General features: G+C 40.6%; 1 protein-coding gene across 2 annotated transcripts; it reads left to right on the forward strand.

Annotated features, from left to right (window-relative positions):
* The first annotated feature begins 1,453 nt into the window (after positions 1 to 1,453).
* On the forward strand, positions 1,454 to 16,860 carry PM20D2 (peptidase M20 domain containing 2). Of its 2 annotated transcripts, XR_012672957.1 has the most exons (8): positions 1,454 to 2,006; positions 2,090 to 2,238; positions 5,832 to 5,974; positions 8,818 to 8,972; positions 11,065 to 11,200; positions 12,932 to 13,067; positions 15,526 to 15,633; positions 16,395 to 16,860. XR_012672957.1 is itself a non-coding variant. In XM_075145478.1 (7 exons), the coding sequence occupies exons 1-7, from the start codon at positions 1,539 to 1,541 to the stop codon at positions 16,595 to 16,597; spliced, it is 1,362 nt and encodes a 453-aa protein (XP_075001579.1). In that variant the 5' UTR covers positions 1,455 to 1,538; the 3' UTR covers positions 16,598 to 16,860. The 2 variants fall into 2 exon arrangements, 1 of the variants encoding a protein (XP_075001579.1); XM_075145478.1 differs by lacking the exon at positions 12,932 to 13,067 and having other exon boundaries at positions 1,455 to 2,006.
* Positions 16,861 to 17,236: the final 376 nt, after the last annotated feature.

Below are 17,236 nucleotides of genomic sequence, written 5' to 3' on the forward strand. Positions count from 1 at the left end.
TTATTCCACTTGGAAGGATTTGGGGATGGAGGGAAAGAACCGACCACAACCATGATACTTGCCAGAGTGGGTTATGAGAGTAAAAATAGCTCGTGACAAATATAAGGCATGGGAGCCTGAACTCTGCCTGGAGTGACCAAGAGTCATGTAGGGTTTGGCTGTCACTAGGAAAAGGACCTCCTCATTTTCTGTGGAGAAGGGAAACCTGCAGTTTAGTACACCAAAGCACCTCTCCAGGTGACAGAAAAGTTGTGGAGAAAGGACATAGTTGAATGAAGAAAAAGTGAATTTTTGGTCATTCAATGAATACGGGAGAAACACCAGAATTTGTCATTTTGTTTCTGTTGACTTCAGCTTTTGCCAGGTGTAGGTTGGTTAGACAGGCAAGGTCCCTGCTAGCTGGCCACGTTCCTTGCTATCTGGCTTGTATCTAATATTAACTCCCGATGAGCTCTTCATGCCTGTTCCAGCTACTGATAAACCATCATTAGTGATATGTGCACATGGGATTTTAAACAAATGCCATGTTGCACAACAACTTCAGAAAAAAAAACCCAAAACCCATGCATCTGATCATCAGGATTTCATTATGGAAGTCAGCAAAGCCACAGACGATGACTGCTTGGACTTTTGTGGACAGCGCTAGGTGCCCACATGCCATGCGGCGGCAAGTCCAAGGCTTCCCGAGCGCGTTGAACTTTCTGCACTCGGACTGTGCAGAGGCTTAGCCCACGTGCTTTGCTTGCGGTGCTGTGGATGGCGTCAGCTTTCTCGTGCATAAACGAAGCACCTTTGCTGCCTGTTGCTGCAGGTTCAGGTGAGTGACCGGGCATTGCACCTGCCCCACAGGTGCGGGAAGAGGACAGGCCGCAGGCGGTGGAGGTGGCGTTAACTGTGGTGGGGAGCGTCTGGAGCTACCACTGCCCAGCCAGCCACATTGCGCAGTGGCTCTCACAGGTCTGGCGTTCAGAAATACCAAAGAAGCATGAAGGAGAGAACAAAATCCAGGCTGACAGGACTTCTAGTTGAAAAAATAAAGGAGATGTCAGAGAAAATAGGGTGTTCATTTCCACGCCCTGCCGAGCTATGGCAGATCTTGCACTTGAATGTAATCTCTGAGAAATGGCGCATAGAGAGCAGCTGAAGACTGAAATTGTTTAGATGGTAAATACACGTGTGAGCAAGCGTGTGTGAAGCCAGCAGCAAAAGACAGCGGTTAAGAGGGCGAAGTGGCAGCGGGAAGGACGCCCGCACGCCCTGCACCGGGTACGTTCCTGCACGCCGCGGAACTCTTCCTGGCGGCACCGGCAAGGCGAGGGACGCCCCCCTGGGCGCGCTGGGACGGGTAGTTCTGGCCGGCCGCCGCCTGCAGGCCGTGCCGGGGTGGCGAACTACGTTTCCCAGCGTGCCCCGCGGCGCCGAGGAGGCGATAAAAGGGAGCGGCGGCGGGCTTACAGGCCGGTGGAGCGGGGCGAGCGGGCCGTTGGGGAGGGTAGGTGCGGCGGCAGGTGCTTCTGGGCCCGCCCCGCCGCTCCCTCATGAGGCCGCAGGACCCTCCGCAGGGCGGCCCCGCCGCCGTGGCGGCCGCCGCCGCGCTGCCGGCGCTGGAGACGCTGAAGCAGCGGGCGTGCGAGAGCGTGGAGCTGAACGCGGCGCGGCTGGGCGCGCTGAGCCGCGACATCTGGAGCCGGCCCGAGCTAGCCTACGAGGAGCACCAGGCGCACGACACCATGACCCGCTTCTTCTCCAGCGGGGAGCTGCCAGGCGCCGCCTGGGCCGTGCAGCCGCGCTACAAGCTGGGCACGGCCTTCCGCGCCGAGTGGGGCACGGCCGCTCCCCAGGGCCCGCGCCCGCTCCGCGTCGCCTTCCTTTGCGAGTACGACGCTTTGCCCGGCATCGGCCACGCCTGTGGGCACAACCTCATCGCCGAGGTGGGAGCCGCCGCCGCGCTGGGGCTGAAGGCCGCCCTGGAGAGCCTGCCCCAGCCGGCGCCCGTCGCCGTCCAGGTGAGAGCCCTCCCGAGGGCGGAGGCTGTGGCCCCGGCCCCGGTGGGCGGGTCGGCCCCTGACTCTCTGCGTTTGTGCTGCAGATCACGGTGCTGGGGACGCCTGCGGAAGAACAAGGAGGAGGCAAAATAGACCTGATAAAGGCTGGAGCGTTTGACGGCCTGGATGTGGTTTTTATGGCACACCCCTCGCAAGAAAACGCAGCTTACCTGCCCGATGTGGCCGAGCACGAGTGAGTGAGCACGTTCATATGGAATGGGTTGGCTTGTTGCTAGCCTTTTCCCCCCTCCCCGAACAGGGGAGCTGCTTCGGAAGGGGCTGAACTTGGGGCCGGGGACCTTGCAGGTGCCCTTCAGACGAAGTATTTGCAGTCAGCTAAGGAGCCAGGTCACTGTTCTGGACACTCAGCCGTTCTTTCAAAGTGCAGCATTCAGCCTAGTGTTAAAGATCCCTGACTGCTCTGAGATAATCTTGCATGTGTCCTCAAAATCCATTCTTTCTTCTGATGTTTCTAGGCCTTTCTTTTTATACATGCACGTGATTGATTATCTAAGTTTCATTTAAAAAACACCTGTTCTTTAAATTTTAGAACATGCAACTGGAGGGAGTCTCATGGATCCTTGTTCCTTGCTTTCCTGGGAACGAGGTTATGTAGTCCTCTGTATGCACTTTATTTTAATCATTTTTGAAAGTGTTTCAGGTTTTCTCTCCCTTTTTTTGAAAAAGCCGGCCAGCTGAGCCTGACTGCTCTTTGGATCCTTATTAACTTCCAGCCTAAATTTAATCACGGCGATTTTATATCTATTAATTCTCACATCAGCTTTTTTTTTTGATTCAAAGTAGTTCTTGGCTTTCCTTCATGTTTACCCCCAATATATATCTATAGACAGCAGTCATACCCTCACTCAGCCTTTTTTTTGCCAGCTAGCCATAAAACTCTTCAGAAATTATGCCCTGTCTTCTTTTGATTAGCTCTGCTGTACAGTGTCAGCACTTGTTCCTTTGTACTTGGAGTGACTTGACTTGCCTTGAAGTACTCCTTGCTGGATGTGTATAATTGGAATTATACACAGTACATCAGGTGGAATTTCCTTAGACCTTACTCAGCTGATGCTGGGACCATAGTGTCTCCTTATCATTTTTGAGACAGCTGGCATGTTTGGGGCTTCCTCTTCATTCATTTTCAAGCAATCAACTCTTAGACAAATGCTTAGTCTGTAAGTACATGATTTTTTAAGATATTTTGGAGTTTCATTCTGTTCTTTCTCTGCCAGTCTGCAAGGCCATGCTGTCCTTCCTTTGATATTATAAACCTTTTCTGTGTCCCAGCAGTAGTCTATCAGCAGGTTTTGTTACTACGTTTTATGCCATGGTTACTAATGATTCTTGATTCCAAGGTCTTATGTTGTAGAGACTCCACTAGTAACCTCCCTCCAGTGCAACAGTTTTTTCCAGGTGTTAAGTTTGGCTGTCTCTGACTTAATTCTGTAATATTTAAATAACTGGGTTTCCAACCATTTCTGACTTGATGTACTGTTTTCATCTCGGTTGTGCTACCTTCCAGCTCCAATGTGTTTGATTTTATTGGCCATTTTGCTTTTGCCAGTGCTGTTCCTGGTGGATAATTTGCTTCTGTTACTGCTAAGTTTTATGGCAAAACAGACAAGGTTAGGAACAGCTAGTCTTCCTTACCTAGCTAGTTCTCTGCTGTAGTCCATGATTGTGTTTCTAAAGAGTCTTAACTGGTTATTGTAATCTCCTTCAAGACTTGTCTCAGCTTGGCTTTTGGTTGCTGTACCTTAAGGCTATAATCTTCAAGATGCAGTTCTCATGAATAGTTTTCTCTTTCGGTTCATTTCAACTCCTGCAATAGCCCTTTGAGTTTGATACTTTAAGATTCGGAAATCTCCCTTCAGTGGTGATGGTCTGCTGTAGAATGCAAGTCCTAGATAGCCTTTAAACCTTGAATGTGGAGGGGGCATGGAATTTAAGTACTGAGTGAAACAGCTTACTATCTCCAAAAGCTTGAAATACTCAGCTTATGTCATGATTTATTTAATTGAGATTCCAAAGGTACAAAGACTGTTTTGATGACTTGCAATTGATCTTTTGGTTGTTTCCAAGGAATTGCTAGTATTACTACATCTGCAAACTCCGAAGCTGTCTTGTGCCTGAAGTAAAATTAACATACTGGGATAATTGGTGAATACATGCCAACATTTGCTGATTCTTATTGACTTACCCTTCACCTATTTATTGTTGGTCAAACAAGATCCACATTCTTCTGCTAATATTCTCAAACTGGATTAGGGTTTCATTACTCACCAAAATCTGGTGTTTTTTTCTGAGAGTATGTGACATTTGTGTAGCAATAGAAGTACAAGAGAAGGAATGCTGAAATAACTTTTTTAAGAAGCACATGTTTCTTGTGGGGAAAAAAGAGATTGCAACATGACTTTGTTTGCCCTCTCTCCATTTTTTGGAGAATATCTATCTGTCCTGCCTTCTTCGTGAGTTGATCTGAGGGATTGCAGTCTAATACTTGGGATGTTAATGGATAAGTTTTCTTACCTTGATTTCATAATGATAATAAATTTTAAATAAACCTCATACTTTACAGAATGGGATGTATGGTTGTCTTGGAGGATGAGGGAGGATGGAAAAGGGCATACTTAATTTGGATTGCAGGAGACATTTTCTGCTGCAAGAGTACACTCCATTCTGTCCCTCTTTGCTATCCAGTATTTAAGTTCTGGTATTAACTTGCAGCTGTGGCGTGGTGCAGAGCATGAGGGGTCAGCTCAGAATAAGTGGCTAAGTTGGCATCTGCAAGACAGAGGGACAAGCAAGTTAGGCTGGTCCTAGTGCGTCTCAGCTGGGAACTCTTGAGCTTGAGGATGGAGGGTTTTTATGTAAAGGACTGGGTATTGAATACAAACAGATTTAGTTAAAATCTCTAGTATTGATAAAAAAACTAATACTTGTGTATTTGATAAGTAGTAATACCTTATGTAGTTGTCAGTATTTAATATTTGCCTCTCGTGTAAAGAGTTCTCATATAATTTGAAATACTACATTATTTTGTAAGGCTACTATAAATGGCCCTCATAAGATGAAGCCAAGCATGAATTCTTACTGGATGTGTTTAGGTGCAGTATTTTGACTTCTACAAAGTTGGAGGATAATCTTTGCACTAGATTTCTTCCTTGTTGCAAGCCTTTCTACCAGCATTTTTGAGGTGTGCAGGGAAAGAATATCCTTGCTGTAGCATGGTAATGTATATTTTATACTAGGCTATGCCTTTACTGCGCTTTTAAAACTTCCCTTTTGTTATTTAGACATGGCTTGTATGTGATCTTAATGTGCTTTTGCTGTCTTATATACACATTTTATTGAAGTTTGACAAGAATTAAGACAATTGACTTCTAATTTTGAATCAGAGAAAAGGATTTGTTATCCTCTGAGAAGAATCCTAGTAACTTTAAGTCTCAGAACAGTCAGGAGGTATAAAAAAAAGTGTTGGAGACATTTAATTAGTATGTGAAGCCTGTACTTCTCAGGAAAAGGATGTATAGCGGTATGTTACCAGTAGCTCTTTTGCTTGATTGGCTCTTGATATTGTTCCGTTTCATTGGTTTTCTAGAAATCTTTCAGCATCTTCCTGGACTGAAAGGTGGTTCAACTTTGCAAGAGTGTAGTGCCAGATAAACTGTTCGGTGTTCTGCTGCACAAAACTTAAATATTTGTGTAAACAAAAGCAACTTTTTATTTTAGAGGTTTTTTCAGTGAACGAAAAACAAATAAGCAATGCCTTTTATTTCCTAGTGTGGCTGTGAAATACTATGGAAAAGCTTCTCATGCTGCTGCTTATCCTTGGGAAGGAGTTAATGCATTAGATGCTGCTGTTCTTGCATACAACAATCTGTCTGTTTTAAGACAGCAAATGAAACCGACCTGGAGAGTTCATGGTGAGATCTTCATTAAATCTATGTCCAGCAAGTAAGAGTTTAGGCTGTTGAAATACTAACTTACAAAATCCCACAATTTAAAATATTGCATTATTGCACTAAATTAGTATAGTCACTTCAAATATTATGAAATAGCACCATTTCATTTAAATAGTTTGTCTGTAACCTTTAAAATCATGTCAGTGTCCAGAACGAACTTCTGAAAATAGGCTTATGGGTCACATTCAAAAAAGGACACAGGTACCTAGGTAGAGGCTAGACAAATTTTAAGTCTTTGCACTTGAAGTTGCAGTTTAGAAAGGGAAAAAAAAAATGCTAAGTTTATTTTGGTACATGGCCTTGAATTCCTTAAAGTTAATGTACGTGTTTTTGCAAAGGTGTAAGATTAAATGCTTCTGAAGAATGAAGTATTACTTATTGCATCATTTTTGTAGTAGACATTCCATTAATTAGATGGCATTTATATTGACATATATGGAAAAGTGTAGTGGTCTAGACTGACTGAAATTTATTTGCTGAAGTACAAAAAACAAGTGATGGCAGAAGCCTATAGTTCTCATTAGTAGCCCAATCAACTAGATGTGCACTGGATTCTAATATTTAATATTTAGTAGACCTTGAAGTAGAAAAGTAATTTTGCAGTAAGATATGTTAACCATTAAGCTTGACTCGTACTCCTTCAACATTATGCATTTCTTTTTGTTTTGGAAGTTGAGATGGAAGCTGCCCTTTAACTGTAAACCCAGGTTTCCTTTATTACATCCAACATAGCTTTTTCCAAGTTGAAATTAAGAAACTTTGCCATTTCTACAGGACTTCTGAATGTAGAACTGTTTATTTGGAATACTTGTTATGAGCTTAAAACACTTCCAGAAGTTCTGAGCTAAGGATCATTATATGTCTTGGCTGCTTGTGCTGTATAATACATGCGTGTATTTCTTTCCAGGATATCTGGATGGAGTCTGGAAGCCCTACGCTTTTGACTGTAGATGAAGATGTTTGCATTCTGTGCAGCATACCCAAATGAATTTCAGACAGCGGGCATAGCCTTAGCTCACTATCCTATTGCTCTGTAGGAAACGAGGCACTTAATGATGAGCTTTGGTGTGTGAAACCCAGGTGTTGCAGGTTTAAGATTGGAGGTGCCGAAGTCTTCTATTGGATCTAAGCCTAAAACCCTAATATGGCTTTCTTTATAGTTTCTAAAGGCTACGTGGGTAATGTAGGCAAAAAACTAAGTATCTAAACAAGCCTCCTAGAGGTAACACTTCCCGAACCACAGCAAAACTTAAATTACTGTGTTGATACAACTGCTGTCATAAACTTGGTTTTCAAACTGGAAATATTTAAAATACCTTTGGGAAAGTATAAGCAGCCAGAATGAGATTTAATTTTAGGAATGCTTTCTTTACAACAGTGTGCTGGAGGTCTTGTGTTGCAGGCTTGCAGTAACAGCTGTGGCTGACTTAAGTGATCCTAAATATCTCAGTGTTAACCCACTAACAAGAATGGAAATAGTTTCTGTTACTTGAAGTCTAGAATTTCTAAGCAATGTTTTATGTACTTGAACAATGTTGGTTTGAGTTTGTCTAATATTTGATAAGATTTTTTTTCCCTGCTTATGAGTGGAGTAAATGTTGCCCCCTTGAAAAATAGGAATGTAGATTTTATGTTCAAGAAATTGTACTAAACAGGCTGTAAAAAAAAAGTTCCATCTAGAAGCAGGGGAAACTAGGTGCTATTAGTAGTGTGTAGGCAGCCTACTTTTAAGCTAGATCTGCTGTCCAGTCCGTATTACAGTTGCTTTGAAATTTAAGTGTAGACATACTTAGACTCTATCCAGTTCCATTTACAAATGTGTTGGAAGACAAATGAAAGCTCGTTAAGCTACTTGTTTTGAGCAAACATGTTATGGTGTGTGTCATGCAAATCTGCATGATTACTTACTTGCTAGTGTGCTGGTTCCTTTTCTGAGCTCTCATCTGAGCTGTTTCTTTTGTTATGGACTAGTACTGATAGTGGTTTAATTCCATTTACTTTGACTGTATTTGAGACTGGAAAGTATTTACTTGAGGGGGGAGTTCATAGTCTTAATAGCTTTTCTGCAGCAAAAGTTAAGATTTGCTTATTTGCATCCCCATAGTGCTGTCTTTTCAGGCTTCTGTGACACACATCAGTAACTTTGTGCAGTATTTCCATTTAAGGTAGATAATAATTAAATGATGCCATAATTAAAAACTATGTAGTTGTCATACATTTCCTTGAGGGAACACTTTCAACTCAAACTTCATTCTTGAATAAAACTGTATGTATATTATACACCCCAATATTTCTAAAGAATTAGTATGAGGAATCTAATGAACTTTCTGTGCACTGCAACACACATGTTACTCCAGTACTGCTGAGGAATGTAACTTACTCAATTTCTCTCCAAGCTGGCAAAATAAGTTGGAAACATTCTAGTTGATGAAACCTTTAAAAGTTGGAATCCAAGGTAGCTTTATTACAAAATTTTTTCTTTTTCAATGGCAGCCAGATTGCTCTACGGCTCTGATGCATCGAATTTCAGGGGATTAATTACAAATGCTAGTTTGGCTTGTCTTTAGGTTTATAACAGATAACCAAAGAATGCAATGAAATCGTGATGAAAAACATGTTTACATTCCACTTAATCTGATGGGATGAAACTTTGTCCACATACTGTATTGTTGACATTCGTTATATATTTCGTACTCAGTTGATGTTTTGTTGGCTTTTGTTTCTGTATTTAGTTCTTGAGCAAGGAGTTTCATGATCAAGCATTTGTATTTAACACTGATAACATGATTTTTCCCTTTCTACAGGCGTAATAAAAAATGGTGGTGTGAAACCTAACATCATTCCTTCTTACACTGAACTAGAATTTTACTTGCGTGCCCCTTCAATGAAAGATCTTTCTGTTCTGACAGAGAAGGTTGAGAACTGCTTCAAGTCTGCAGCACTGGCCACAGGATGCAAAGTAAGAATGTATTCATGGTCCTGTATTTCTATTACACTGGCAATCAGGTAGGCAAGAACAGGAAATGGAGGCTTACAGCATTTGTCTGCATGGTGTTTATCTGAAAGAAATCAAAATGTCAGTGACACTATTTGCTATTCTGTTGCTTTGTGTCTGGAATGAAAGCTTTGTTTTATAAATAGAATGCCACAGAATCATAGAATAATCTAGGCTGGGACAGATCTCCAGAGATCATCTAGTCTAACCCTCTGTTCAGAGCAGGAGCAGTTAGAGCAGATTGCTCAGTGCCATGTGGACTTCTGAGTATCTCCAAGGATGAAATTCTACAACCTCTCTCAACAGTGCTCTACCCACTTCGTGGTGAACAAGGTTTTTCCTGATGTTTATACTGTGATAACTGAGCCCTGGAACAGTTTGCCTGGAGAGATTGTGGTGTTTCAGCTGCATTGATATGGTCCTGGGCAACCAGCTCTAGGTGACCCTGCTTGAACAGGGGAGTTGGAGAAGATGACCTCCAGAGGTACTTTCCAACTTCAGCCAACTTCTGTGATTCTGTTGTATCTAATAGGAGTTTCCTTTGTTGTCTCTTGTCACTGGGCATCTCTGAGAAGTCTGTTCTGTCTTCTCTCTACCCTCCCCATCTGGTAACTGTAGACAGCTTAACCTTCTTTTCTGAAGGCTCAACAAACCAAGTTCTTCCAGCCTTTCCTTGTATGTCATGTTCTCCAGCACCCTAATCATCTTGGTGGCCTTCCCCTGGACTTGCTCCAGTCTTGAGTTCAGGAGCACAAAACTGAACACAATACTGTAGATGTGGTCTCACAGGAGTTGTCTGCATCAATAATAAAGATATTAAAACAGTAATGGCACCAGTATTGATTGCAGATGGATGCCACAAGGAAAAGGCAGCAATTTGGACTTTTGTGCTACTAATCATAACGCTTTGAGCCTGAATGTCTTCTGTGTCCACTGAGCCAGACCTGTCATCGTGAAAAGCTAAGCTTGGTCATGCACCATATGCTCTTCCGTGAATCTATGCTGGATAGTCACAATCACCTTGTGATTCATGTGCCTGGACATGGGTCTTAGGAGGATTTATTTGCTCTGTAACCTCCCCAGGAGTTTGAGAATAGGATGGTCTGACCAGTCTGTAATTTCCAAGATCCTCTTCCTGGCCCTTCAAGATGTGTGTGACCTTTAGCTCTTTTTCAGTGAGCTGGAGCATCCCTCTGTTTCCTTTGCCGCATTTAGCAGCAGGCTCATGTAACAACCAAATGTGAAAAACTGAGTGATTTTTCAGTCAGCATTCTTCTCGGTTTTTTTTGCTTTTAGTTACGTGGAAGTGTCTCTCCTGTGGCTGGTACCAACAATATCAATACCTTGCAATGTATTGCTAAGATAGGCGGTTCTACCTGCTCTGTAGTTACAGGTTGATGGCTAATACAGCTGTGAACAGCTCATCAGAACAAATAGGTATAGTGTATATGAATGTGAGCTAGTGAGTTTTAAGGTCTATTTGAGGCATTAGATGGTGTTTTCCTAGTATGGCCCCTCCACTCTAGCTGGAAGACGATTTCAGAAAGTATACTTTATGCAGAATGAAAGTTAAGATCTCTTTTGAAACTTGACATTGGTATGTTTTTCACACTTGTTTTCAAACTTCTTGCCTGTGTGAAGTCATTTCATGAATGGGGCTGTAGTTATTGGAAGTGTTTTAAACAAAAATAGTAAAATAATAGAATTTGGTGAAAGACTGAATTGATTCCTATGTAGTTTAATAGTACCTGCAGTGGAAATCATTAGAAGCTGTTACAGGAAATGTTTGCTTACTATTTTTGGAGATGCTCTCTGTGAAATTCATGCTTCTGGAATTTGGCTGTCTAGTGCAAGCTTGACAGAACACCAGCTGTGTTTCGATCAAGGCTAAGATTTGGCAGAATGTTATATTTTTGAAAGAAACTTAGTGCTTATGTCTGTTTTGACATGGGCTTGAAGTATGGACATGTATTTAACTTTTCCGGGCTTTAAATCGTTTACATTAGACTGGCTTAGGTTGGTGAAAAATTTCTAATCATTTGGGTTTTTTGTCTAGGTGGAAATAAAAGGTGGTGAAAATGATTACTACAATGTGCTTCCAAATAAAAGCCTGCAGAAAGTTTACAAGGAGAATGGAAAGAAGCTTGGAATTGAGTTTATATCTGAAGACTGTATCTTGAATGGTTTGTCAGGTAACTTGATCTGGGTTTTTTTGTTATGACTTAAGCTTAGATTGATCAACTCTTAAGCGTATAAAATAATGGGATAGAGGTAGGTTAAACACAGTTTGGTCAGAAGAAAAAAGCCAATTAGAAAATAGAAGCTCTGTGAAAGGATTGTTCCTCTGGCCTGTATTTGTTGTAGAAGCTGAGAAATTTTCCCAACAGGTACGGAAAGCAGTAATCATTTTCTGATAATATTTCTGAAAATATTTTACAGTTTAGTTGGGGGGAGGGATGGAAGGATGGAAAGATAAGAACTGTCTTACTGAGAACATGAGGATGTAGAATGAATTGGGGCTCATTCTGTTGCTTTGAAATACAGAATCCTGGTTTATGCTATGAATGAAGATGAGATTTAGTTTTTAGGAACCTTGTTTAACAATATTTTGCAAGCTTACATATAAACAAATGTACTAGCATCTAACTAATATTTTAGAGGGAGTTTTTGAAGAGATTTTTAAGTGGAAGTTTAAGCATCTCAATAATCCTAACTTAAACCTCTTTCCATTAACAGGTAGTTCTGTGCCTCTAATTTTAGTTCACGAGTTCAACAGATTAGTTTTCCATAGGGTGCCATTCACGTAGGTGTTCACTTCTGGGTCTTGACTATGTCTCAAACTATTTCACTTTCTTGGTCTCTCAGAGGTATAGTAATAGGAGTGTGAATTCTTGAATGCTCAGGTGGGTTTCTCATTACCCTTAACATTTTTTTTCCCAGAATCTTCCTACAGGAGCTCTGTTCAAGTCTTATAACTGCTTATACTTTATAGCCTTCACTACTGATCACAACTGTATATATAAATGTTTTTACTCCACTTATGTTAAAGGTTTTTCTCTTTGGTTAGAAGGAAAAGATTGTTTTCAGTAAAAAATTGTTATTCCAATTAGTTTCATTGCAGTACTAATCTTCTCTATATTAAATGCAGATTATCTTTGGGTAGGTGAGATGTTGGTGTTTGGGAATAGAATAATCCAAACTTCTATTTGTGTGGAGGAAACGGCATATTTAATGGTATTCTGGTTGTTTTTCTTACTTCCCTTCCAAATTAAGGCAACATTAGCATATTTTCTCCAATTGGTTCATTGTCTTGGGTTTAAAAACAAATTATAACTAAAGGCAGATTTCTTCTTTTTTCTTTATTCAGTATGGACAAGCAAGACTTACTACTTTGCTCATTTAGCCTAAGGCACTGGGGATCCTTATTTAGAATGTTTACCGTAGTGAAACCTTTTGGAGCTCTGCGTTGCTTCCCTCAAACCATTGTATTAAGGGTGAAGATCATGAATACAGGTCGTCATGCTGGTTCAGAGGACTTTGAATGAACTTAGTACAGACACCTAATTGTAATAGTGCTTTCATATGTAAGTTATATGCTAAATGTGAAACATTAACTTGCTTAAACTGAAACTCTCCGAATGCCTGTCCTGTCCTTTAATTGCCTGTTGAATGTCAAAATGTGCTTGAGCAATTATGTTTTTATTGCACACTGCAGTAGGCCTTACTGAATTTTCTTTCCACAGCTGCTTCTCTGAGTTTTTGCAGTGAGGATTCAGGAGTGATAACAAAGCACGGTCTCCAGAGACATAGGAGTGGAATTTTGTATGCTACCCTTTTTGGGAGGGGTTGAGTGTTTTGTCTCATCTTTTTCAAGACCTCTATTTCTGTTTAGTTTTCATATGGTTTTCAATGTTTTCTTTTAGGATATCAGTTTCTTCTGTTGAAAGGGAAGGAAGATAGCTCAGTTGCTTCTCCATGTCTGTGCAGCAGAAAAGTCGTTAACAGATGAGCGTACTCGCTGCCACCTCTACATGGGTATTAGTATCGGTCTGCTTACAGGTATCGCTCTAGGCAGCTGTTACGAAGAATTCCTTTAGTCCTCAAATCACACTACCTTGCGTGCGCCTTGTGCGTGCTCCACTCATTTGGCACAGAGCCAGGATGATGTGAAATAACGTGAATCTGAGTTAGCTTTGACCAGGTGCCATGACCTGTTTCTCCTTCTGCTGGTAGGGTAGCTCTACTACAGGATATTGATAACCTCCCAGAGCAGATGGCTTAGTTTAGCATGCCTTTAGTTGAGGCACCCACATGTGTTATAACTTTGATATTTTTAGCATTCATAGGGTTCATTGGCTTCCTGTGCACAAGACTGATATAGATAATCATAAGAAGGAGCCAGCATGTTTTGAAAATACCACTTTTGAAGCTTGGGGCTGTATATAAATGCTTCCTGGAATTTTTTGCATTTTCCCCTTCGTTCATGTTTGTGGTAATACTGGCTTCCATTATGTGCTCAGTGACTTGAAGAGGCTTCAGTATCAGCTTCAGGATATTTTTTGAGAGGCTGGAGCTCCCAGTACCTTTCTATTGAAGATAGTGCACAAGTCTGTTTATTGCATTGATAACTGCAGGTTTCCTTCTAGAAGCATAAATAATTGATCTGTACATCCCTAGCAAACGTACAGTTCCAGATGTTTGTGTGGAAACGATTGGAATGCTTGATGTTTAAACATGCGCTAGGTATGATAGAGGGGAAGATTTGACTGTCACATTTTTATTAAAAGCTGCCTGGATTTTGGCTTGGTAAGCTCTCCATCTTACTAGAAAATGCCAAATTTAAATCCCTTACATTCAGCAAAAATAAATTGTAAACTGGTAGTTGGATATGGATTGGATATGGATATAATTTTAAGTGGAATTACATGACTGAGAGCTGGGATGCACTGAAATTGCTAATACTTCATTTGCTGGGTGAGAGCAGAGAAAAAGGCCAACACAGTCTTTCCAGCAGCTTGTGTATTAGGACTTAGTAAGGCAAGTCTAGAATTCTTGGTTTAGTCTGGAGTAGGCAGAACTTCTAGATTTCTGGTTTGTCTTTCCAGACTGACCAAAGATTGGATCAATAGTGTAGACTACTGAAAATTAAAATAACTTGTTGCTGTGCCAAGAGTTGGATTTTCTTCAGATGCATACTGAATTTATGGGAAGAGAGAGGTTTTTTTGGACAAGCCTTGCTGCTTCTATTTGTCTGTAGGCAGAGCGAATAGCAACCTAGTCTTGTCCTCTTTGATCACACAAGGTAGGCTCTGTGGACTCACTTTTAATAACTATATGCTTCCAAGTAAAAAGCTATATTCTTCAATCATTTCATTACCAAGTCTTAAGGCATTAGCAATATCTTGTCTCCATAAAGTATCGCATTACGGAGGCTACCTGATGTGTTACAAATAATTTTAAATCTTTGGAACAGTCATTTTATATGCCACGGCTAAAGAAAAAAATTCTTACTGCTGTGATTGACCTGAAGAAAGTTAATTGAGGTCTTAGTTGGTCATCCATATTTTTCCCCGCTACGAAACAACGCTTCCTCTGGTATCTGAATTTCACAATAACTGGCATGTTGATTTCTCCAGCTTCTAAATGTCCTTTTAACAAATCCTTAGTGGATTGCTTGTTTGGGTAAAAAAAAAAAAGGCACGCAGGAAGTAGTTGCAGACTCTTGGGTGATTTACTATGAAGGATCTACTAGTTCTGGATGGTATCATTAAATAGATAAAGCAGTACTTTGAGATAGGTACTATCCCTAGCTAATATACTGAAAATGCTAGTCAGGCATGAAAGAATCATCATTAAAATCTGCAGTGTTGCTATCAAGAATTTTTTTATGTCTACAAAGTACTAGCTTTGTCTGGAGTTTAGTTCTGATCTTATTTCAAGAGTGCTTGTGCTGTTAAGGTTTCCATAACTGAGAATAATCAAAAAGCACAGGAAAAAATAGTTGTCCTCAATCTGTTTTTGTTTAAAGATAGGTTGTTCCTATTTCAGAGTCCCCTACCTAACGCTGAATATTTGCATACTGGTGAAAAGCGGTAACTGTTGGGCCTGGTTCTAAGGGCTGTAGCAGGAAAATAACTGGACTGCCTGAAACTCCACGGTTTGCAGCTTTCATTGTTTCTGAATTAACAGCTTACTATTAGGAGATACTTGATAAAAAATTAACAGTAAGTGGAATAGGAACATGCTGATACGTCTTCCTTGCAGTCCAGTAACTGATTATTGATCAGAAGCGCACTGGAGAGCAGCATCTGAAGATGGCTAGTTAGGGAAAACATCTCAGTGATGGGAGATTTTTGTATGGATAATGACTCATTAGAAATGCTTTTATTTTAGTATTTGGGGCAAAGGATATTCTGTTTTAGATATGGGCTGGAGATAATATCTATCATACATTTTCTTGCAGCGTTCAAAACTCTTCAACACTTGTTCATTAAGAAAATTTCTATGCTGCTTCTAGGTTCCACGGACTTCGGAAATGTTACATTTGTAGTCCCTGGGCTTCATCCTTATTTTTATATTGGCTCTGATGCATTGAACCATACTGAGCAGTACACAGAAGCTGCAGGTGAGTGGAAGTGAAATGTGTTAGAGATTTATATTTGGAACCCCTATACATTGTAAGGACTGGTTGCTGTATCTTCACTACAGCAAATCTAGAAGTGATAAATATTTCAAATTACAGAGGACTAAAGCTTTCACGTGCTTCTATGGCATTCAAAGCTACTGTGTAGTAAATGTATAAAAGTGTAAGTACTAGATCTGAAAGTGGCTGCGTGTAAATGCCTGTATAGAAATGGAGTTGCTTTCTTCAAGCATGATGGGATCTGAGCTGAGTACGGACCCTGAAACAATTTGCTTAGTTAATTGTAGAGTTGCAAAATTTCTGGTTTGTGTTTAAAGTTAATGTATATGGGAAGGATGACCACTCCTTGTACTAAAAGCCTGATTTAGTATACCATCTAGCCAGGAGAAATTACAAGGATTATCCCTAGCAGCATATTCAGAAGAGTTTCTAAACATGAGCCAAAAGAGAAAAGTCAAAAGTCCAATACTCTGGAAATGTAATAGAGATAATAAAACTCTGCATTTTCTAAAAAGGAAAATGTGAACACTCATTTTCCTGTTTTCAGTCTTACTTGTTTACATCAGTAGCAGAAAATTAAGTACTTTCATGTGATAATTTGTCTTGAGGTATCAGAAAATAGACACACTTCATCCATGCAAGTAGATTTTTAATAAACTGTTCTTGCAATTATGCGGTAAACTAGTGGTTTGTATCTAATACTAGTAATCTAACCTGAAATTTCTCTTACCTTTTTTCTGCAGGGTCACAAAATGCTCAGTTCTATGCTTTGCGCACAGCAAAAGCTTTGGCAATGACAGCACTGGATGTCATTTTCAAGCCAAGTCTGCTAGAAGAAGTCAAGGAAGACTTCAGACAGGTGAAGCTAAAAGAAGAGGGACAAATAAATCCAACAGAACCTAACAAAGAATCCAGCGTTGGCACAGGAGCATGTGCATCACACTAAACTTCATTAAACCTCTCTCAGTAGGATTGACTTAATGGAGATGCTGTATTTAAATCCCAGAAGGGGCTGGATAAACACATAGCTGAAGAAATGTTCTTTTTTTTTTGGACTTTAGGAGAAGCAAATAGTATCATTGCTTTCAAAAATGTGCAATTTCATCTAGCTGTAATGTTTGCTGTATTCAATATGGTGATGAATTTCAGAGAGAAGTCTCAAATATGTTGTCTTTAAGTTGCAGTGTTGAATAAATGATAGTGTTTAGATCCCTTGTCAGTGATTTTCTATGTATTGCTAAAGTGATATTCCTTATAGGGGAAATATGGCATTTACATGGAAACTTTTGTTCTAAAATAAGCACTGTTCACTCGGTGATCATAGGCTGAATCTGATCTATGAAGCATTTCCCTCTGGCCAGTCACTTTTTCTTGGGACAAAATAGAGGCTTAAAACCTGAGCTGGCTTCACTGGAGAGAAGGGTATATGTTTGGAAGCATGCCTGGTTTTGACAATAGTAGCTTCTAGCAATGGAAGAGAACTGTTTGTATGGAAATACGATCTGTAAAGGTTGATTGTCCTGAAATACATTGACCTTCCTCCTAATAAATTTTGGAGGTGTTGTGGAGAAGTCATTGGTCAAAA

The sequence above is a fragment of the Calonectris borealis genome, chromosome 3 (assembly GCF_964195595.1).
Source record: "Calonectris borealis chromosome 3, bCalBor7.hap1.2, whole genome shotgun sequence".
Taxonomy (NCBI): Eukaryota; Metazoa; Chordata; class Aves; order Procellariiformes; family Procellariidae; genus Calonectris; species Calonectris borealis.